We start from the raw sequence: 24815 nt of genomic DNA, 5'->3' as shown, positions 1-24815 counted from the left end.
TTCTCTCTTTCTCTCTCTCTCTCTGTCCTCAAGTGATTTACGCCATACGCTACCAACTTGACACACCAAGCATGTACTGTGCAAATTCTTTGCGAATTTTCCCCGCCATGAAAATATAAACAGAAATTATCATTTCACGTATTCTGTCATCATTGTTACATGAGTTAATAAACAATAATTAGTAAATCGATAATAGAATAATGAGTAAATAGAAACAAGTTAGAAACAAGTTCTTTTTTTAAGAAACAAATTTATCACAAAGATTTTTTGTCTAATTATAAGGGATAAAAATAAAAAAAGCGATAAAAAATCAGGTGTAAAATTTAAGAGGTTATAATCGCTATTGTACAATTTGTGTTTAGTCTTCTATGAGAATAAAGTTTGTCTTATGCTTTCAACGTGAGACATTTTTGAAAATTGTCCCTGTGATCCGTTTAAGTACCATCACGAGACATGTACCTTCTAAATCACTATGACTTTTGGCATTAAAAGCGGATTTTCCGCTGGAAATTTATTACAACATTCCTGTCACATTTATTACATTTTCCCCGCTTATAATAATTATTATATATTTCTTAATCATTGTTCCACAATTATTATTACACTATAGTCGAATGTTATCTCCTGCTAATTTACAGCATCTCTCTCAGTTATGTATATTATTGTTCTAAATTCATTTCTCTATCATTATATTTTTAATCATTATTATTGTTACTCTTCTTAAAAAAGTAGTAAAAATATTTTGAATTCATGACTGACTTTTTCCTTTTGAATTAGTAAATTTTACTTTAATTGTAAATAATAGTCATTCAATTTATTATTATTATGCAAATTACAATATTTTTTATTTTCAAACATGAAATTTAAATCATTTCAAATCAAACTTTAAAAAAATTCAAAATTATTAATTAATCTACTAATTATTCTTGTTTATTATTTTCAAAAATTTTAAGAAAATTCTTCTTAAGAATTCAATTATTTTCGTAAATAATAACATTCTTCGTAAGAATTCAATTATTTTTATAAATAGTAAAATTTTTTGCAAAAATTCAATTATTTTAAAACAAAATTTAAAAAAAAATTTCACGAACGAATACAATTATTTTCTCAAATTTTAATAAATCCTTCAAAACAATTCAATTATTTTTTTTTAATAGTACAATCTTTGCAAAAGTTCAATTATTTAAAAAAAAATTCACCAAAGAATTAAACTTTTTTTAATTTGTCATAAAATATTTCAAAAAAATTCAATTATTTTCTAAAATCTTAATAACATTTTATGAAAGAATACAATTTTTTAAAAAAGTTTTAATATTTTTCGAAAGAATTCAATTTCTTTCTTAATTCGTTAGAAAATTTTTCAAAAGAATTCAATTACTTTCTAAAATTTTAATAAAATTCAATAATTAAATGGTTAATTTCAATTTCCAATTAAAATAATTAAATAAACTCTACTAATTTAAAAAAATTCAACGAAATTCTACAAAAGAATATAATTAAGATTTTTAGAAATTTTAATAAAATTTTTTGCGAGAATTCAATTATTTTCTAAATAATAAAATTCTTCAAAGAAAATCTATTATTATCAAATTCTTTTTGATAAAATTCTTTGCAATAAATCGATGAATTCTTCAATACATTATTGCCACTCACCAAAATTATTCCTAATTAAAGGAATTAACCGTTCAAACACTCACCTGAAACAAAAGAGAAAGAGAATTATTACCATCGGATAATAAAACTTTTTAAATTTTGATCTCTTATTCATTATAATCTTTTATCAACAACATTTTGTTTTAATAATCTTTTAGTACCTAATAATAAATAAACCTATATTATTATTTATTTATTTTTCCAAAACAAAAATAGTTATTATCTTCATGAAAACAAAAATTAATTTTTAATTTAGTAATTATTTTAATATTAACTATTTAATAATTAATAAATAGTAAAAATAATCTAATTAAGATTGTTTCCAATTTTGATGGAAAAACTTTTAAAGGTCAATTTCTAATTTCAGGAGACGATGAACCAAAATAAAAGTCAAAATGTAATCTCAATTTTTTCAGTGACTATTTTCCGCACTGACATTAAGAAATGGTATAGAAGAGAGGAGACAAAAGCTCGGTGAAACTAGCGACCCGCCGGCCGCCAGCCATCAGAAAAATCCAAAGGCGCCGACACACATAGTAGCGCGGTGGCCCTATACGGTTCAATCAACGCAAAAACAACGTACACTAGCTATTACAGTTTATAGAAAAAATTGCAATAGTCACATTTAAAACAGCAATAATCTCCCTTTAATTTGCGACCAAAAAACACGAATTTGTTCGAAAATTGATCCAGTTATGAATTTTTTTTGACATATTTCGATATTTTCGTTTTTCTGATACGGGCGGGTGGGGACGCTGGCTATCAAAAATTTTTTAAACATATTCCTATTAATCCAGTGACAAGAAGCATTAATCCCTCTTTAATTTGCGACCAAGAAACAAGAATTTGGTCGAAAATTGTTCGAGTTATGAATTTTTTTTGAAATATTTCGATATTTTCGTTTTTCTGATACGGGCGGGTGGGGACGCTGGCTATCAAAAATTTTTTAAACATATTCCTATTAATCCGGTGACAAGAAGCATTGATCCCTCTTTAATTTGCGACCAAGAAACAAGAATTTGGTCGAAAATTGTTCGAGTTATGAATTTTTTTTTGACATATTTCGATATTTTCGTTTTTCTGATACGGGCGGGTGGGGACGCTGGCTATCAAAAATTTTTTAAACATATTCCTATTAATCCGGTGACAAGAAGCATTGATCCCTCTTTAATTTGCGACCAAGAAACAAGAATTTGGTCGAAAATTGTTCGAGTTATGAATTTTTTTTTGACATATTTCGATATTTTCGTTTTTCTGATACGGGCGGGTGGGGACGCTGGCTATCAAAAATTTTTTAAACATATTCCTATTAATCCGGTGACAAGAAGCATTAATCCCTCTTTAATTTGCGACCAAGAAACAAGAATTTGGTCGAAAATTGTTCGAGTTATGAATTTTTTTTGAACTTTTTTTCCCATTTTCGTTTTTCTGATACGGGCGGGTGGGGACGCTGTCTATTAAAAATTTAATAAAATAAAAATTTGCAATTGTTTTATTTTAAAAGGCGATAATCCTTTTTTATTTTCTATTAAAAAAAAATTGTTAGAAAACTATTTGAGTTTTGAATTTTTTTAGTACTTTTTTTAAAGTTTTTATATTGATTTTAGTTTGCATAAGTTGTTTCTATCCCTGCGATTAGCTGATGAATAAATTCATTACCCCAGAGTGTGCCGCGTGGAGGTTGCAATTTTCTACAGTCCGTGTTTAATTTTTTGTTTTAGTTTGTATTCGTAATTCATAATAAATTGGAAAAAAAATCGAAAAAAATTCATAACTCGAACAATTTTAGACTAAATTTTTATTTCTTGGTCACAAATTAAAGGGAGATTATTGCTGTTTAAAATGTGACTATTGCAATTTTTTCTATAAACTGTAATAGCTAGCGTACGTTGTTTTTGCGTTGATTGAACCGTATAGGGCCAGCGCGCTACTATGTGTGTCGGCGCCTATGGATTCTTCTGATGGCTGGTGGCCGGCGGGTCGCTTGTTTCACCGAGCTGGAGACAAAGAAAAAACCAAGATGTTTAGACAAAATGGACTTGAGATTGCGTGTAAAGGTAGCATTCTATCCAGGTGCACTCTCTCTCTCTCTCTCCTTTTTTTCGCCTCGGTAATTTCTCCAACGAGTTGAAGGACCCTTTTTTCGAGACATCTTTTTTAAAGGGTAGAAAAAAAGCACCTCTTTTCGAGTGGTGTACCATGTGTTTTATCAGACGGAAGTAGCTGAACGTTTGTTTGAACGAGAAATTACTTTAACCAGCAAATACAGAGAGAGTGTCATGATTGCCGGCACCAAACTTCTAATGGAGTTTTCTTCAAAAGTGTAACTGCAATGAAAAACCGATTACGTTTGACTCGACACTTAGTGTCGGAAAATTGAAACGTATTCTATGTTTACAATTTTATTTGAGATTAAATTTCAAAGGTGATCAACGAGCGAGTTTAAAAAGAGGGGAAAACCGACTGAGAAGTTAATTTAACGATAAGAGTCCAAGCCCTCGATTTGTTAATCAAGTAACGTTGCGGTAATCTGCTAAATACGCAGATTGTACCGGACACACGACTTATATCGATGGTTTTCCTGGATGATTTATTCTGACCTTGAAAATGCTACCAACGGTAATAAATTTTCTTTTATCGCCTTCGGCCCTTCGTATGAAAATCCTCAGACAAATGAAGTCATTTATTTCAACGAAAGTCATTGCTTTTAAAAATGGATCGAAAGAAACTTTCAAATAACCTGCTTATTATAATCAATCACTTAAATGTAATTAATTATAAATTACAATTAATTAATGCCAACTCTTAGTTTTTCTAAGGATATCAAATTGAGACAAAAAACGAATTAAAGACCACGAATTCTAATATAAAACCTTCGAAACGTTTCGAAGAAATTCAATTATTTTTAAAAATTTTAACGAATATCTCGTCAAGAATTCAATTCTAAAGAATATTTGTAAAAACGGTATCAATGTTATGAGAAGTAGAAACTGTCCAATTCAAAAAAAAAATAAATAAATAAATAAAGTTTCTTCATAATATATAAGGAACCAAACTGACCGTATAAAATGACCTCCGAAAATACGTTGTTAGAAGCCATTAATCCAGGATCTCGTAATAAATTCAGAAATCATATACATAAGAGAAGAGGAAAAGGGGAAACATTTATTCGCACGAATAAAAATCGAGCGAGCAGCTGCATCATAAAGTGATAAGTTAGTTCAGTGAAAGAGAAAGTGTTCTGTTTGACTGCCGGAAGTGGTAAAATTTTCGGATGGTCATTTCTCTCCCCCCCCCTCCACTCCCTCCTCGTATACGACACTTTCGAGTCTTCCCGGGTTTTCTCTCTTTGACCTCAATTTAAAATCTCCCCGAGAGATGCAAAATCCACTCTTGAAAGGACAGACGATAATTGCGTGTCGCGTCGAAATTAGTAGCCTCGGAAATATTAGTGTCGACGGTATATAATCTACGGTCTGAATAGCAAGAACAGGCCATAAACGTTTTCTAAGATGTTTCCCTCACGACGTGCTTCTGTCACTTTACATTTAATAGCAATATGTTACTCCTGAATAATCGTCGAGTGAAAATATTCATTTCTTTTTATATATTCATCAACCACGAAAAAATGTTTCATTAAATCAGAAAATTTTAGTCACACCCTAAAATTTCAATTAATCAATACAGTTAGTATTAAAAAGGACAAAAAGGAAAACAACTAATTTAGTAGTAGTTATTTTCTAAAAAAAGAAGGAAAATAAAAACTAAAAAGTTTCGATGGTCTGGAAAAAACAAGGTGAGCAAATATAAATGACAAAAATAATCTTTTATGAATGAGTATAAATGTAAAATTTAAAAAAACAAAATACTATTTTTGGGGGAGAAAAAATTTAAGATTCGTTCCACGGTTCATGGGAGTATATCGAATAAATCCGGAAATATATGATAGCAGGGGGATTGCCAGCAGTTATAACCAATATCTATGGTCACCATTCGTCATGGACCTGGAAATTGCTTTAACGTTTACTACATTTCATGCGGAATATTTTTTTCATCTTTCCTCATATTTTACTTTATTGACCCGGCGCACATTAAAAAGCATTCTTGTATCATGAAAAAATTTCCTTTACTTTATAAACCTTTCACATGGTGTCATCTAAACAATTGCAATTTTTATAATCACGATATTAAAAAAATTGAAAACAAAAAATAATTTTCAATTTTTTGCATAAAAAAATATATATACTGCAAAAAAAGTTACTATTTACATAAACTATATTTATATAAGACTACAAAGTTACTATTTATATACTAAAAATCAAATAATATATTATTGAAAAAATATATTTATTAGTAGAAAAATAAAAATTTCACAGGAAAAAAAAAGTCTGACTCCGTTTACACCTTAAATTCAGCCCATGTATTTCACATAAGTCTGTCCTTGTTTAACGGGGCTGACTCCGTTTACACCTTAAATTCAGCCTCGAAAACAGGCTAAAAGTAAAACTTTTTTTTTAGTGTGTTATACACCTTGATATTAGGGTGTAAATCAATGCGTGCAGAAACTTTTGTAGGTGTGGCAGACAATATTTATATGCGGGTCGCAGGTCGACGGTTGATGTATGGGGTGCGAGAATATTCACATTTGTGATTACATTTCACATGTACAGTTTCGATAAAGAATCATTTTCATGGAAATGTACTTTATATACCAGGAACGATGGCAGTTTCTTTGAAAAATTATTTCAGACACATTGTTACTTTCAATTTTAAATTTAAATTCACCAAATTTATTTTTCTGTTAATTTATCAAATTAAAAATTATACAGGAAAGATTAATTTCTTTCCATAAAAAAAAGAGAGAGAAAAAAGAGTCGAAATTCGTTGAAATAATCGTCTAACTGAACGAAAAGGCGATTCAAGTGGAAGAGGTAAATAAATAGTCAGACGAATGGTACACGAAAGAATATTTCACTCTTCAAACGAAAATAAAACAGAAATAGTCGCGAAATGAGTTAATATATCAGTTAAACATTGTCAATTTTCCTACCGTCAATAGGGTATAAACTACGGTCAATACCGTCAGTACCGTCGATTTACCGTCTATTGTAAAATCATTTTCAATTTAAATTGAATCGATACAAGTGATATGACACCAATGATTGAAATTCTAAACTTTATCTAAAATTGACTGTCAATCAAAATTACCATTGATTAACTAGCGTCGTCTAAAATTCCAAATAATTAAATTGTACGGAAAATTAATTATTCTTGGAAAATTTGCCCCATTAACTAAGTTTTCAGAAATTCTAACTAACAACTATCGTGTTATAAAAATAAATTTAACACTGACGGTAAATACCGTTGCAATAAAGACTAAAATACATTTCGAAAACTATAAAATCGAAAAAAGTAGTTCTCACAATTTCATTATTGAAACAAATTGCACCATAAATAATAAAAAAAAGAAACGACAAAAACAAACATTCCAGTTGTGTAGAAAATATCAAGCAAAACACAGTAGAATAAGTCGAGCTGCAGTTAGACATACATTTCATATATTTCATATATTTCATATATTTACCGGAATAAACTCCAATACACTCGAGAGAAATAAATATTTCAAATAATAAAAAATAAAATAAAAAAATGTTGTTCATTAGGTATTGGAAAAATGCAAATATCTCTATCAGTATAAAAAAAATGAAATATACAAATGAAAGCCGCACAACTTGAAAATGTGCCAGGAAAAATTTTCTTTTTTCTCGTGTGACAAGCGAGTTTTAAAAGTAAAAAAATTTAAAATACACGTTAATGGACCAAAAGAGATTGTATAATTGATGATGGAGAGAGGGTAAATTTGTTGTAATTTGTAGAGAGAGGGAGAGAGATGAAGATGCGAGTGTCAAGAGAAAATGTGATGAGGGATGAACCGATTTCGCAGATTGTGCTTATTAAGTGGTATCCTCCGATGCAGAATGAAAGCAGTTGTGTTATACATACACACGGGGTAGCAAGTCATTAAAATGCAAATTTCTTTTATCTCATCCGCATGAACGTGCCTGCGATATCCGTATAATATTGAATACCAGAAACCACAGAAGCAGACGTTTCTCTCTTGACAACGATTTCAAAATATGTAAATGAGATTCTCTCTTGTTAACGCTATATACAGAATTTTGATTTATATTCTTTTTTTACCATCTTATTTTTTTGTCGAAAAAAAAATTCCCTTTAAACTCGTTTGGAAATACTCTCACAAAAGTAAATTTAAAGAATTCTTTTCCCGAATTTTAAATTCAAATTACTATTAAAATTCTGAAAGAATTTTTAACAGTGTTTTTATTTATTGATTACAATTGACGGTAGTGACGGTAGTTAGCGATTACAGTAGACAATAGTGACGGAAGTTGGCAAATCTTTTTATTTCACTTTGTCAATTTTTCCTTGATCGGAAAGTTAAAATGTATAGAAATTTCAAAAAAGCAAATAAGAAAAGAAAAGTAAATAAGGAAAAAAAATAAAACAAATCGAACGAGAAAATTGGAAAAAGGAAAAGACATAAAAAAGTCAATAGAGGAAAAACAAAAAAAGCGTTAGGAAATTAAAATCTGTACCCCTATTTTGATCTCAGGGAAAATGATATTATCGTTTCTTTCAATGGCAGATGAACAAAGAGGAAAAAAAGAGAAGGAAAAAAACTAAATAGAAGCCAAGAGAGAGCCCAGGCACACTGTCATAAAAAGGGATTTCCACTTCCATGCCGAACATCTCGTTCATTTTCCACTCGTGGAAAAACGAGATCTATAACCGGAGCACTCTTTTCAGTGAAGAAGCTTCATTGAGAAAAGCTCTCTTCAATATTCTCGTGACCCACCGCTCGCAGCATTTCACATAATGCACCATATACACCCACACACATATTACATGCACATTGAACTGAAACTCTCTCAACTTTTGTTTTGATGTGTTCACAACTCCTTAAACAATACAAGCCAGTGTACTTTCATTTTACCCAACTACTCCGAGTGTATTAAGTGCTCCTTGTGAGATTACAGTTTTACTCTTTCATTATAATTAACAAACGCTAATTAATTATTTCCGTAAACTGACGTTTATTCAACACGCACAACTTTCATTTTAAAGTACAAAAGATCTTCGACTAATATAAATATTTATCTTGCATTTCTTCCTTTTCTACTATTTTTCAACAATTTCTTTTAATTACTTTTGTTTGACATTTTGTTTTCTGTTTTTTTACTATTTTTGTTTTCTACCTTGTTTTCTATTTTTGTTTTTTACTTTGTTTACTAATTTTGTTTTCTATTTTTGTTTACTATTTTTTTTCACTATTTTCAAAAGTAAAATATCGTTAAGTTTAATAATAATACCGGTCAGTGATAAACACGTTCATAAATTACCGCCTCTAAATTAAAATCGATCTGAATTAAAACTACCGTTACTTAAAGTACCTTTAGATTAAAACTACTGTCAACTGTAGTCTATTCAAATTTAAAAAATTTTTAACGCCATTCTTTGAAAGAATTCAACTATCTTAATACTCTCTAAATCTGAATATGTGAAATTTCACTTATTGTACGTTATAAGTCGTCCTCTCGATCAATAAGTGCATATACACTTATAAATAAGTGAATTTTTCACTTATTCTGAGTGAAATTTCACTTATTATAAGTGCATATGCACTTATTAATCGAGAAGACGACTTATAACGTACAAATATGTGAATTTTCACATATTCAGATTTAGAGAGTAAATATTCAAATTCTTTCCAGAAATTCAATTATTTTCAAAAATTTAAAAAATTCTCGTCAACATTTCAATTATATCTTTATAAATAAATAGCCAATTTCTTCGACAAAATTCAATTATTTTCAGGAATTTTAATAAAATTCATTGCAAAATTCAATTATTTTCATAAATAATAGTATTTATCACAAGAATTCAATATTATTTTCAAAAACAATAAAATTTTAATTATTTTCAAAAATTTTAATAAAATTCTTGACAAAATTTCAATTGCTTTCAAAAATTTTTCTAAATTCAATGATTTTCAATATTCTACTATTATAATACTATTTTCCAAAATAATTTAATTATTTAAAAAGAATTTTGACAAAGTTCTACACGAATGTTCAATTATTTTCTAGAATAATGAAAATTTCACAAGAATTTAATTATTAAAAATAGAATTTGCATAAATTTCTTCAAAAAAATTAATTAATGTAGGAAATTATTTGCTGATTGAGAATTTTAATTAAGGAAGATTTCGACTATATCAGCAATTAGTGACATCTATTAGACGTCAATTGAACTCTTTGGTTTAGAGTCAGGTGTTATTCTTAAGATAATTACTCCGATATGGTTGTCGGTAAATAATTATATTTTTGAATTTAATTTTTGATATTATTTTTATTTTTTCAGATCAAAAATTAAATTCAAAAATATAATTATTTACCGACAACCATATCGGAGTAATTATCTTAAGAATAACACCTGACTCTAAACCAAAGAGTTCAATTGACGTCTAATAGATGTCACTAATTGCTGATATAGTCGAAATCTTCCTTAATTAAAAAAATTAATTATTTTCAAAATTTTTTATAAAATTCTTCGCAATGATTCAATGATTTTCATAATTAATAAAACTCGTCGCAGAATTTCAATTATTTTTAATTCAATTTTTAGAAACAGTTGAATTTTGAAAAGGTTTCAAATTAAAATCTTTGTAAATCTGAACTTTTTAAGTTTTCAACTATCAATTCTGTAAAAATAATTATTTTGAAAAAGTTTAAGGAAATTAAAAAAAAAATTATTTCAAGTTTTTATTTCCTAATCAGGATTCCTACAAAAATCCGAATTTAAAATTCCATACCTTTTCCATGATTTCATTATTTTTGTGCTTTTGAAAAATACTTTACTTATTTAATAGTCTCGACTCTTTGGTAAAAAATCCAAAATTATCGAAAATTATCAAAAATTCAAAATTCCGAATTTCTTAAAATTCAACATTTTTTCCTCTCTTTTATGGGATTTACCTTCATTATTTTTGTGCTTTTGGAGAATACTTTACTTATTTAATAGTCTCGACTCTTTGGTAAAAAATTTTAAATTATAGAAAATTATCAAAAATTCAAAAATCCGAATTTCTTAAAATTCAACATTTTTTCCTCTTTTTTATGGGATTTAGCTTTATTATTTTTGTGCTTTTTGAAAATACTTTACTTATTTAATAGTCTCCACCATTTGGTAAAAAATCTAAAATTATCGAAAATTATCAAAAATTTAAAAATCCGAATTTCTTAAAATTCAACATTCTTTCCTCTCTTTTATGGGATTTAGCTTGATTATTTTTGTGCTTTTGAAAAATACTTTACTTATTTAATAGTCTCGACTCTTTGGTAAAAAATCCAAAATTATCGAAAATTATCAAAAATTCAAAATTCCGAATTTCTTAAAATTGAACATTTTTTCCTCTCTTTTATGGGATTTACCTTCATTATTTTTGTGCTTTTGGAGAATACTTTACTTATTTAATAGTCTCGACTCTTTGGTAAAAAATTTAAAATTATAGAAAATTATCAAAAATTCAAAAATCCGAATTTCTTAAAATTCAACATTTTTTCCTCTTTTTTATGGGATTTAGCTTTATTATTTTTGTGCTTTTTGAAAATACTTTACTTACTTAATACACTGAGAAAAAAACGATGCCAAAATAGCGCCATCCACTTATGTAAATTCAGCTTTGCTTAACACCGCTGTAACGACTGTGGGGAACACTGCAGTTTCTGCATGAGTTTTCTGCTATTACTACCGTGTCATATATATAAGTTCCGTGAATTCCCGTGCGCGTTGTGTTTCTGCGACACACTGTCACAAACACTGTGTCACAATGCAAAAACTGCAGTGTTCCAACGTAGAAACAACAGTTTTCTGTTTGCAGTGTCACTCATGCAGAAACTGCAGAACTTTACCGCTGAAACGGCGTGTTTTTTTTCTCAGTGTAGTCTCCACCATTTGGTAAAAAATTTAAAATTATAGAAAATTATCAAAAATTCAAAAATCCGAATTTCTTAAAATTCAACATTTTTTCCTCTTTTTTATGGGATTTAGCTTTATTATTTTTGTGCTTTTAGTAAATACTTTACTTATTTATTAGTCTCCACCCTTTGGTAAAAAATTTAAAATTATAGAAAATTATCAAAAATTCAAAAATCCGAATTTCTTAAAATTCAAAATTTTTTCCTCTCTTTTATGGGATTTAGCTTCATTATTTTTGTGCTTTTTGAAAATACTTTACTTATTTAATAGTCTCCACCATTTGGTAAAAAATCTAAAATTATCGAAAATTATCAAAAATTCAAAAATCCGAATTTCTTAAAATTCAACATTTTTTCTTCTCTTGTATGCCATTTAGCTTTATTATTATTTGAATTTCTAGTCAAGAGAAAAAATGGAAAACAGAAAAAATTTAGAAACTTTTAAAAATTTCAGGCCTTTTCCATGATTTTCAGAAGCCTTTTAAAAATTCCATACCATTTCCATGATTTCCAGATTCTGTAGGAACCCTGCTAATATGTATTTAATTGAAGAATTTTTGAATAATTGAAATTTCACGTAAAATTGAATTGTAAACAAATGGATTTAAAAATTCTTAAAGAACTTTTTCAAAAATTATTAAAAATTTATTTTAATAATTTGATTTAAAAATTGTAGAAAATAATAATTGAATTGAAATAATTAAAATAATTTTGAAGAAGTTACAGTATCAATATTATTATATTATAATATAAAATAATAATTTTATCACTTGGTCATCCTTAATTATTATAAGTTATTGAATTTTAAAAGGTTTGAATTTGAAATTTTAATTCCTATGAAAAAATAATAATGATTAAATATTTATTTAAAAATAAAGTTATTAGTGTTTTTTTAATAATTTTACATTTAAGAAAATTCGTAAATAAATGTAATAGAACATTTTCGTGAGTATCAAATAATTTTTAGAGTAATTTCTAAAAACTACCGTCTATTTAATTCAGCGCCAATTGTTTGGTTATAAAAAGAATCTTTAAATTTGTAAAACAAGATAAATCGGAAATAGTTACGGAACGTGTATACATGTGATAAAAAAGTAAAAAGTAGTTGTTTGATTCGAGGAAAGAGAGCCTGCTGGTTATTTAATATAAAAGGCACTCATGGGGAAAATTAAAAGTCGTTGATCTGATGGGAATGCGAGATAGAATGTTGTAAATAATACAGCAAGAAATTGGGGGGTTTTTATATTCTTTTGAAGAAGGTTAAAAACTCGAGTAATGACGCTTTATAAACAAACGAAGGAATGCGGCGGTACAATGCGACTTGGGCCAACACGTCTGCACGCGATACCCTCCTACTTTTATATCGATTCTGCAAGAGCTGAATTCAGAAACAATGATAAGAGAACTAGATAAAATTCTTTTTTTATAAGGTCAATGTTCCAATTGGAACGCTACATTAATTTTTCTATTGTTCATGTTATTGGAGTTTTTAAATTGAATATTTTCAATTTTCTAACAATTTCAAGTGTAACGTTACGAAAACCTATAGTTTCGAAATATTACAAATTTCCACTCAATTAAATTAAATTCTTCAAATACAAGTATTTTTCAAGTTTGAAAGTACTTTCGAAAAAGAAATTCATGAACTGAGATCGTAAAAAAAGAGGATTTTTCTAACTAGCCTAGAACCATAAAAGCGTTTCTATCAAGTCTAAAAAGAAGCGAACTTGATTCAAAAAGTTCAGTAAAGAAAAAGAAAGTATACAGAGTTTTAATTTTTTTTCCTCTCAATATACAGTTGAACCTCATGCTTAGCTCCAGGCTTCCTTTTCCAATCCTCAGTGGGTCTTTGAATTGCTTCAAACACACACACACGTACACTGCACAGTAAAAAGAAAATCTTAATTTAAGATCAGTCTTAAATTCAACATTGTCTGCAATGTTAATTGACGATAGTGGAGGATGTTAATGATTACAATTAGAAGTCAAAAAGTAGAAACTGCATTCAAAATTATATTATTTTCAAAGAAATAGAAAAAAAATTTACATATAATTATAAAAAAGATGTATAAGAAATAAGACAAAGTAAAAAAAATCCCCGGTAACAATGAAAGTAGGATTTAAGAATTGTGAACTAGAGAGAACAGAACAATTTTTTCTCAATTAACTGCAATTCTATAGTTTAGAAGAAAACGTTTCGTCGAAAAAAAAAATAAAACAAAATCTGAAATTCCACTGTGAAATGAGCACACAGAGTGAAATTTCTTTTTAAACCTTATTCCACCGAACGTTTTTTCACGTATGCAAAAAGAAAAATATAAAAACTCTCCTAGCAGTATGAAATTAATTCTCGTATACACTACTCGTGGATAATTCAAACAAGTATATTCTGAATGGCGAAGCATTCAGAATATTTATTCTGTAGCTTTCTCAACTTCAAGAGCAAGAGAGAGAGAGAGCGTTTTTCAACAAACTTTTTAATAAGCTTTTAAAAATCCTATACAGGTACCAGATAGTTATTAAATTTCGAATTTTTTTCTCCCGTTATTACTGTTAAAGAAAAAAAATGCGGATAGAAATAAGTAAATAAGTAACTTTTTCTTCTTGTGTAAAAAAATGTAAGTAAAATTCCAATGAAAACCAATTTTTAAACCAAAATTTTTAAAAATAAAAACCTTTTTTTAAAATGAATAATATTTTCTTTTATAAATGTCATTAAAGAATACGATTGAATGGAGAAATATGCGACACAAATAAATTACAGACTCGAATAATACAAAATCGATAACGAACGTTTTGCGCTAAGAATACAGTACTACATCTTGAAAGAGATGTACTCAATTTAAGTTATTCAGAAAAACAAATAACGATTTAATGAAAAACCTGAGAAAAGAAATGTGAAAAAGGAGAAAAAAAAAGATAATATACATCCGTAATTTAATTAAAAATTTTTTTAATTAAAATCTGTAATTAAAAAAAAATGTCATCTTTTTAAATTGATACAAAGACAACTTTTTTTTAATAATCTTTCATCGTGTTCGTAGATTTTTTTCAAACATTAAATTGTCAACAAAATTTAATACATATTGAATATGTTTATATAGGTATCATTTTATAAAGCGATTATAAAATCGAATCCCATCTGATAAAATTAATTCAAACGATTGGATGGTTTGAAATTTTTTTATTTTCCCTCTTTTTCTTCTTTCTTTCTTTAAACCACGCGAGCGAGAAATCAAGTACGCTATCTCTCGGAATTAAATTTCCTTCTGGTCATTCCGTATCATCCATTCCAAGGATCTAGTTCAACTAATCCTTCTTTATCGACTCTAAGCCGTTCATTTTATCTATTCAGAGAGGAATATATATTTGAGGAAAAAAGCGAAAAAATTGAATAATGAACAAAATTTGCAATTTTTACAGTTTTCAATTTAAATAAGAAATTTTTCTATTATAAGCTGGGAAAATAAAGAAAAATTTCGAATTTAAATAGTTTGATTCGTATTTGATACAACAAGCAGCTGTAGATATACAGTTGGCAGGAAATTTCACAACATGTACATACCAGTTTAATTAGGCATCACGGTGCTAAATGTCAATTACTTTTTTTATAACCATCAACATCATGTTGTGTGAATAGTTTCAATTTGACAGACATAGAGAAAAGAATCTTTTTTTAAACATCTATTTAAAATTGTTGAGAAAAACTATCGTCAAAAACAAAAGGAAAATATAATTAAAAGAATCCGTTATAAAATAAAATCTTTTTATCTGTTAAGTTAATTATCTCTTTGTTTATATTTGGATGTTTCATTTCTTAGAAAAATTCCATTCTAGTTTACTCATTTTATAAAATTGAAATTAAGAATGAAAATTTATTTTTATATTAAAATCGTATTTTGATATTTATTTATAACAAGAAGAAAATTCCGTTCCAATCGTCGCGTGAAATTTATGAGAAATGGTTTGCGACATCGAGAGAGCCAAGATTCCCGACGGAAAAAGATTTACCTTCAAAAATTTTTATTCCGTAATCCATACTCGATGCATATGATAAAATAAATTGTACTCTAAATAAAAATCGATGAGAAATTTAAATATAATTTTTCTGCACATATTTACCAAATCTTGTAGGAAAAAGATTATACCTGTAATTTGATTTTAATATTCCAAAAAGAAGAAAGAAGAAAATTGAAATTAAAAATTAAAAAATCTCTTTTTAATAGCAGTTCTAAATCCTATTCTTTGATTTGAAAAGTTTCCTTGAGAGATTCAAATAATTACCACCAGCTGACCGAAATGGTCAGCAAATTTGCAAGCGTGACACAAAACTTTATCTCGTTTCGTTGACAAGTAAAGTGAGACTCCACTTGCACATTAGTTACACCCTCGACTCCAAAACATTATATTACTGAACGAAAACCAACAGCTTAACCCACTTTCAGTAGAGAATAGAGCGATTTTATAATACTCGTACACACCACTTGAGCTATCTATCAACTCTGCATTCAATTTCTAAAAATAAATAACTCATACAAATATATTTTTATACCGAACAATGAATAGTGGAAAAATCTGAATTTGCAAATTTTCACCTAGAAAAGCGAACCTTCAGCAGACAGGGAAATTTTAGGATGGAAAGAAGCAGCAGGAGCCTAATTTTGAAATTAATCTTGTCACGTTTAGTGTAGGAAAAAATCTTCACCTTGCTGTTGAAACAAGAAGATGAAGCGACCGAAAGAGAGAAAGAGATTCGCCTAATAAATCGTCCGAATCCGGACTAGTGAAGGGTGATGCTAACGATGAAAATGTTTCGGTTACAAATTGTACTTGACAAACTGACAGCAGTATCAGTCGTATTTCAGGTATTAAGCCATGATGCACCGATGCAATATATCACCTTAAATAATCCCCACCGAAATTTTCCATTGAAAGCCAGGGCTTCATTTAATTTCACGTGATTCTCACAAAATTTCATTTCATCCCAATACTTATACTCCATTAATTGCAATCTCTTTTTATTCATTTATTTTCCGATAAAATATCAAACAGACAGCTCAACTCTAAAATTAATCAATTGACTAATTAATTAAAAAACAAATTACAACTACGATTAAAAATCTCTTATCTCCATAATGCGTAATTCCAAACTACAGACAACTTTAAAATCACATTATCAAAAATTATTCACTGAAGTAGTAATTCCCAACCTCGTTATCAGAAATATATTCAGAACAGTTAATTTATTCACCACCTACTCGTTGAGGAGATTAATGATAAAATATTTTAATTTTATCGACTTGAAAACAACTTTTTCTTTAGGCAAAAGAAAAAAAAATGTTTTCTAGAACGATATATTCCCGTGGGGGTGAATGGTTATAGAAGAAGATTGCGGTGAGCTTGCAGGTGGCAAATAAGTAAGTCGAGACGGTTTTACAGGGGGAGGGAAAAGGGGGGAATTTACGACCACCCTTTATTTTGCACCACGTTCGTCGAGTGTTAGAATAAAGTGTAAAATACACAAACTGAAGGTACGATGCAAACAAAATATCAACAATAATTTTAATGAGATAATGCTAAAAATTACCATAATTACTTTGAATAACTGAATTAAAAATTCACAAATTAATTAACTTGAGATCAAAAATTTACGACTATGAATAAATATAATAACTACCGTTTTAATTTCTAACAAAAAATGGAGATAATAATTTTAGAAAACAATTTTGTAAATAGAATTGAAAATGAAATAATTTGTAAATGAATTTTGCAGAATTATTTTAGTGAATATATACATATAATGGAAAAGCAACAGTTTTACAAAGTTTCACGCAAGGTACATAAATCGATTACTTTCCCTTTCCCACAGTTTTGTAAGAAAAGTTTGTAGTCGGAAACGGCTTTTCTTATACGCGAGTATAAACCTTGTCTAACCTCAAAATATATGTTTTCTTAGAAAACATGCAACATCTTTAGCACCTCTTTCTTCTCCCGGGGCCCTCATAAAAGAGTCTACCGTGATAAGAGTGCCACACGTTCATAAATCGACATTGACTATAAAAATAGCCTCTATCGCTGGCACTCTCAAATTTACCAACTTTTTTCCAATATTATTTAAAACAAACAATATAACAAAAATAATAAATAAATATTTATACTATATAATATTTATTTTATATTGTTTGTTATATAATTTTATTTTTTTAGTAAAAATAATAAAACTAATCAACTAATACCTAAATAATAAATATAAATATAAATAATAAGGTATTTAAAGTTAATTGTTTAAAGTAGAAAAAAATATATTCAAATTAAGTGGACTCACCAGAAATGTTTCCAAAGTGCTCTCAACGTCTGAAACAAAAAGAAACAATCAATTACTTTTACAGTTGCAATAAAATCAATGACTTGCAGAATAAAAAATAAAATTTACAATCGTATATATTATTCTCATCATTATACCTAAAAAGGGTGAATAAAAAACCATTGTTTATTATATAAATTTTCAAACAGCAGAAATATGATCGAAATTCTTTTTTTTCGAGGGCGAAAGGCTAAAGGGTCTATAAGAGATCAGAGAGAAAAAAGCCACGAGAGAGCTTCAACGAAAATGAAGGATAGAAATGATGATGATGATTATATACGAGAGTGGGAAAAAAAGAGAGAAAAACGTAAGATGAGCTAGCGAAGAATATAAGTGGAGTGAATTGTTTCATTAATCCAAGTCATAAGCGACTTTTAAGGCTTTTCATGAGCTTTGCAAAAGACAAAAGATTCCATTTCTTTCTTGTTCTTCATTCCAGTCTGACATTCTTTACGACAAAAAAAAAGAAGAAAGAAAAAGAAAAAAAAATTAACCATTCAAAAATTACTTACGACATTTAATATCAACTTTTAATTTCGAAATTGTAATAAATTAAATTAGTCTATATTCTTCAAAAAATCTCTTTAATTTCAAAGAAAATGGTACTATTATTAATCTATTATTATTTTAAACCACTATTAACAAATAAAATAAATATAAAGATGTCGATGAATTTAAATGAATCTGATAAAGTAGAATAAGTACGAATTCTTCCTATAAAATATTTATATATTGAATTCAAAAGAATACGTTTAGAATGAAAACAAAAATGAGTTAATAACAATAAAAAAGCAGCAGACGGAGAAAATGAGAAAGTTTTTTTTGTTGGAAAATGTTGACAAAATATCCATGAATCGATTCGTCTTTTAAACGTGAATGTAACTCGGCAATCTGCCAAAAACAGAATCCGCATCTTGAGCTTTTATTTCATCTTCATCATTATTATTATTATTATTTTTTTTTTTTTGCTCCAAAACTTGTGGCGACGATTCGCTAAACCTCAAAGGGAAACGTTTCTGTTGATTCAACTTCCTCATATAAAATTATTATAAGCCACTGAACTTCGTATATAAATTCTACTAGGAAAACTTCCTTCTTCCCCTCTTCACTATCTCTGCCCTTCTCTTTTTAACTCTTAAACACACCAACTAAAGAAACTTTGGGAGAAAAAAATTGCCCTGTACTTAACCCTGTACTTAATTGTTATTAACATTCTAAGATTAATTAACATTAAGGTTATTATTTAAATTAATAATTGATATTTAAGTCAAAAATAATTGAACACTAAACAATCAGAATACTAAAATAATCAAATTAAAATACAAAAAACTGGAAATTTTTTCCATAAATTCCAATAAATTGTTTTAACAACGTACTATTAAATTTGTCCACAGTAAATGATGCATTGTCCCACATGTACTGCCAAATGGAAAAAATCCCTGTTAGAAAAAACTAACAAAATTTTTTTTTGAAACAGACAAAACTTTTGTTTTACATAATTTTTGTTTACAGTTTGGATTTATAAGTCTCAGAGAGTGAGTTCATGACGCAAGCGTAAAGTTAGGCGCAGCCATAGATTCTCGGGGGCGGTTACGTACCCGTTGAAGCATAAATTAAATTCTTGTCGTGCTGCCACAGAGGCACAGAGCGACTGTCTGTCGCGTCTTAGCAATACCGCCAAAACATTGCGGTTTCGTATGGTTCCGAGCGTGAAAACCGCGACTTGAAACAGAATACACTGCGCATACGTTATGAAACCGCATGGACACTTATTGCTAGGAAATAAATTTATTTTCCGGAATCACTTATTTCTCTATCTCCCTCTCTATCTTCCTCTCTTTGCTTTGGTGTTTAATTATATTTATATCATAGTAGGTTCGATGATTTTTTTTAATACAATTGTATTTATACCACATACGCTTAAAAGTTCTATTTCGATACTGATGATTATTACCATCAACTGGCGGTAATTAATGATATCTTTCAAAGTATTTATGAAAAATGGACGCTGGTTTAAAATTATTAGGAGCAACTATCCTTGGTATCAACTTTCATCATTTGTAACTACCGTTGGCTAAAAGTACCAAAAATTGTAACCATCGTTGGTTTAAACAACAGTTTATTAAAAATACCGTCAATGACAAGTACTAATATTCGCAACTACCGTCGATTACAACCACCAACCACTATAAATACCATGAGTTGCAACTACCATTGTCGAGTAATTTCACACAGGAAAAAAGTTTAAATAAATAATTTCATTCCGTATTTGTCAGAACAAGGAGACGTTAGAAAACGAGTGAGTGAGAGAGAGGGAGGGAGGGATTCGCTCTCGAAAGTTTCACCCTCTGTAGGCATAGTGGTTAATATAGCATGGCCGAGCTTGTCACACCCTTCGGGAAACAGGGAAGATTCCCGGTGTTCCTACACAACGACAAGTTTCCCATCAACGGAAAGGGCGAGCACGGCACTTTGGTAAGACATTGGGTTTGCATTTATATATATAGGTTGGCGAGTTTCATGTTTGCGTGTGTACACATTGTCCACTGGAGCTCTACACGTGATTATACATAGGCATACACATACAATTTCGCTCCACAGCATTCTCGTTTCGTCCATTATTATATTTGTATACACGGACATGATGCGCTCGGAATGTGTGTCGGGAAACGACGTTTCATACCCAACATAGATGGGAAAGTCACTTATTCACTCTCGAATTAAATAACAAGAAAAGGAAAAACCATGCACAGAACTCAAATTCAAGATTTCTCTTGACTCGACTATACTCCCCCATTGTTTAGTGATGAGTGAGGACAGCTTTGTCAACTCTAAACACCGAAACGATGAGACGCACACAAAATATCTTCACTGACAATTTCGAAATTAATTGAGTTACACGGACAAAGTCTCGAATTTTCCAAGCGTAAAATTATTTTCACGCTCTTGTCTTTAAAAAAACTGTTCAGAGGAATAGGCCAAAAGTCGAACTTTATTTGGAATGTACAAGAAATGTTTCTCAAAATTTTCAACAATGAAATTGTTGCACTCATGAACATCTAGAAATAAAAACCTTTATGAAATAATAAAACAAAATTCGTTCAATACCGAGTCGGAAACACTTGGAGAGACTTCATTCTTTCACTGGCATACGTGGGAATAATTTCAAGGGACCACTTTTCCCGTTTCACCTACTTGGCGTGCCTCTGTGATTTTCTTCACGTTTCTCACTTTTTCTCGGATTCTATATATAGATATAACGCTCTTTACTTTTGCAATAGATAAAAATCGAGCGCATTCAAGGAATTGTGGTATGAATTTTATGAAAGAGGGTATAGAAAGTTAAGATTGATTGGCAATAGAGAGAAATTCGAGAAAAGACTTTAACTACTGCGGTCTATTACAAATTATTTAATATAGAAAAAGCTAATAAGTTTTTTCTAAATTAAATTAATTCCCGTGAATCTATAAATTACAGTTCACTTTCAATTCCTATTTGTATTTTTATCTGACTTAGAAAAAAAATTCCCTTTACAGTATTAGATTCCTCTTTGTTATTGCTCTCGATTTCAGCAGATGCCTCTGTTTTGCCTTTTTTTTTACTCTACGAAACTACAAGATCGACCTCAGGAAGCCCTCAATCTTCCTCTTCTCATTTCCTTTATTGTCAATCTGACTCCTGACCTTTGCAATTCTATATTCCACCTTTGATCCTGTTTTGCCTATTTTCAGCAAAGGCGTAGAATATTCTAGGACTTTCAAATTTGTTTTTCTTTACTAAAAAACAATATTCTAACGTTTTTTCAACTGCTATTCTAAAAAAATGATTTGATCGGTAAACTAAAACCAGTACCGTTCTTGAAAATTCCGTACCTAAAATATCAGAGCTGCATGATCAACGTTTGTAGTTAACAAAAAAATAATTTTCTAACATTTAATTAGAAAAGTGAATGTAATTTTAAAATTCGAAAAATAAATGACAGAAATTAATCCAACAATCTCTCATTTCAAACATATTATATTTATAGAGATAATCAATAAATGCTAGCTACCTACTATAGTTATACATTAAATCGTACAGTAAAAGCAGTATTTCTTTTCTCCACTGACAAGTAAATTAAAATTCCAATAAACCATTTTACATTTTTACATATTTAAAAATAAACCTTAGTGAAATTCAATTTAAAATTAATGAAAATTTCCAGTTTCACATTTTTGGAATTATAGATTCCTTTTTTAGACTTAAAATTCATTTTAAATTTTTCATCATTTAGAGGACTTCAACCTCATCTAATTAATGATTAACGGAATTAATTTAATATTCCAATAAGGGGCCGTCCATAAATTACGCAAGTCACTTTTTTGGAAAATTTGACCACCCACCCCCCTTTGTAAGATTTTTTACATACATTAGCGCCATTTTTTCTACGGTTCGTAAGATTTAGCAGACCCACCCCTCTCCCCACAATGTCTTACGTAATTTATGGGCGACCCCTAATTAATAGAGAAATAATAATAGAAACTAATTTTTAAATAAATATTAAAAACAATTCTTTTAGAAAAATAAATTATTATGATTTACGTAAACAGAATAATAAAAATAAATTATGATTTACATAAACAGAATAATAAAAATAAATCATTCATTTAATAAACAGAAAAGAAAACCATTTTTTCAGTTCAAAGAAAACAGAGTAAAACAGAGTGAAACAAAGCCAACTGATGACATTAAACACGTGAGACGATCATTAAGAGGTCATTATACACCATATCGTAAAAAAATTCTACTCTTTCATAAATCATAGCATCTCATTAAAAAAAAGAAAAAAAAACCTGAGCAAGCATACAAATGAGAATGCAAATAAACCTACATAGTCGATTTTCTTCTCTCGTAACTCTGGAAACACCCTCTAGTTCTTAAAAGGCACAAGCTGCCATCTCACCAGAGTACACCAGAGTTTCTGGCAATACCAAAAAAAAATCGTTTTCCCTTTTCTTACATGTACACATATATCTATACAGCAAAAAAAAGGAATCCCTTTCTCATAGCAAAAGGATATTACCTTGGAACCCGTAAACTCTGCCTCGACTGCTAGTTTCGTTCAACGACCGGAAGAATCCATTTCTTCCTTCGGGACGTTTATTTACCGCGTGAGCCTCATCGTCAAAGAGAGAATTTCTCAGCAAATTTTTTTTTCTTTCTTTCTTTCTCTCTTTCATTTGTATTCCACACATGCAGTAACATCGCATTAATGGATATTGCGTCTTTTATATAGAAACACTAAATTGCTTCTCTCAAACGATTATTGTTTCGTCAGGATAAAAATAACTTTCCCCTCCTCGTTCTCAGTCGAGGAAAAAAATAATAAAAAAAAACTGCGTGATTGACTAAAACTACCGTCTCACAGTTTAAGGATATCAAATTGAGACAAAAAGATATCAAAAGTAGCAACACTTTTGATACGTTTTTTGTATCAATTTGATATCCTTAGAAAAACTGTGCTATTGACGGTATAGTTTAATTGCAAAAACACATTCAAAGTAAACTAACAAAATGTTATCGAATCAAAAGATCTCTATTAGTCATAAATATTTTTTTATAGCTCCTCGCAGATTTAAGAGTCGAAAATTTCTCGAATTAAGAAAACTTTATTTGTTCCATGAGGGAATTTATACAGCAGTCAGTGAATGAGAATTGGAAAGAGGGTTGGCAAACCCTCAAAACTTAAGAGTTGATTGGCCAAGGTATATGTTAAGCTAATATCGTAGACTTTTCACAGTCCCTGTGATACAATTCCACGCCCTAGGCACGCGCAGCTGCAAAATGTCGGGAGTTAGCCAAACCTCTAAGGTTATCAATATAGGCAATCGCAAAATATCACCCCCGGGGGCCAAGAAACGCACATAGGGTTGGCAATAATGTTTTCAGGGTTGGTTCCTGAAATATTGTCCTGAAACTTGGTGAAAATTCAAATCCGTATATATAACAGAACGAAATGAACATTTCTCCTGGTAATCAAAGTTAAACATCACGTTTAATTTATCTCTCATTGTTCGCAATAAATTCAAACTGCTAACAATTATTATTTTTTACGATAATTTATTATTATTACTTCAACATTTATTTTATGTTGAAATGACCCCGTAAAGAGCATCTGAGTTTTCGCAATGAAATCTGAATTAGAATGTCACATTATGCATAAGGTCTTAAATTTTCCATGACACTTAACCCAACCAAGGAATAGAGAGAGAGAGAGACAGTTCAACGATAGCTTGAAGATTGTGCTGAACACATAATTTATCAAAATGCTAGAGGTCGTCTCGCGAGGATGTCGTGCTAGTTCGCAAAATGCGTGCAATAAATCTTAAGTAACGCCACCCCGGGGAACGATAAGGAAAATAGAAGCTCTCCCAAATATTTCAAGTCATCATCACACTCAATGTGTTGTTACGCATAGCAATAATTACAAAATAAATCACACCAGGGCTCGAACCAGTCAAAGTATTTAATAATACGGACTTTACGGACCCAAAAATTAAAAATTACAGACCACTTACTAACAAAAATATATCAAGTCCAAGTCAAATAAGAGAACATTTTACTTAAAACTACAAATTATATTTTTTATACTCAGACTAAACGTTTAATACTTGACAAACTTTAGAAATGGAAAAAGTAAAATAAGGTAACAAATAAGCATTACAAAATGAAGTTGCCAAGAAATTACATAAAATTACCT

General features: G+C 29.2%; 1 protein-coding gene across 1 annotated transcript in view; it reads right to left on the bottom strand.

The window, feature by feature from the left end:
* The window catches only part of LOC122499337, an 86773-nt gene that overhangs the window by 20200 nt on the left and 41758 nt on the right, over nucleotides 1-24815 (bottom strand). Inside the window, exon 5 of the mRNA XM_043607621.1 lies at nucleotides 18037-18065. Within this exon, the coding sequence (XP_043463556.1) occupies nucleotides 18037-18065 (29 nt within the window). The remainder of the gene's footprint in view (nucleotides 1-18036; nucleotides 18066-24815) is intronic.

The sequence above is a fragment of the Leptopilina heterotoma genome, unplaced genomic scaffold (assembly GCF_015476425.1).
Source record: "Leptopilina heterotoma isolate Lh14 unplaced genomic scaffold, ASM1547642v1 Lhet_167, whole genome shotgun sequence".
Taxonomy (NCBI): domain Eukaryota; kingdom Metazoa; phylum Arthropoda; class Insecta; order Hymenoptera; family Figitidae; genus Leptopilina; species Leptopilina heterotoma.
Note: the sequence above shows the minus strand (reverse complement) of the source record. Positions and strands in the feature narration are given on the sequence as shown.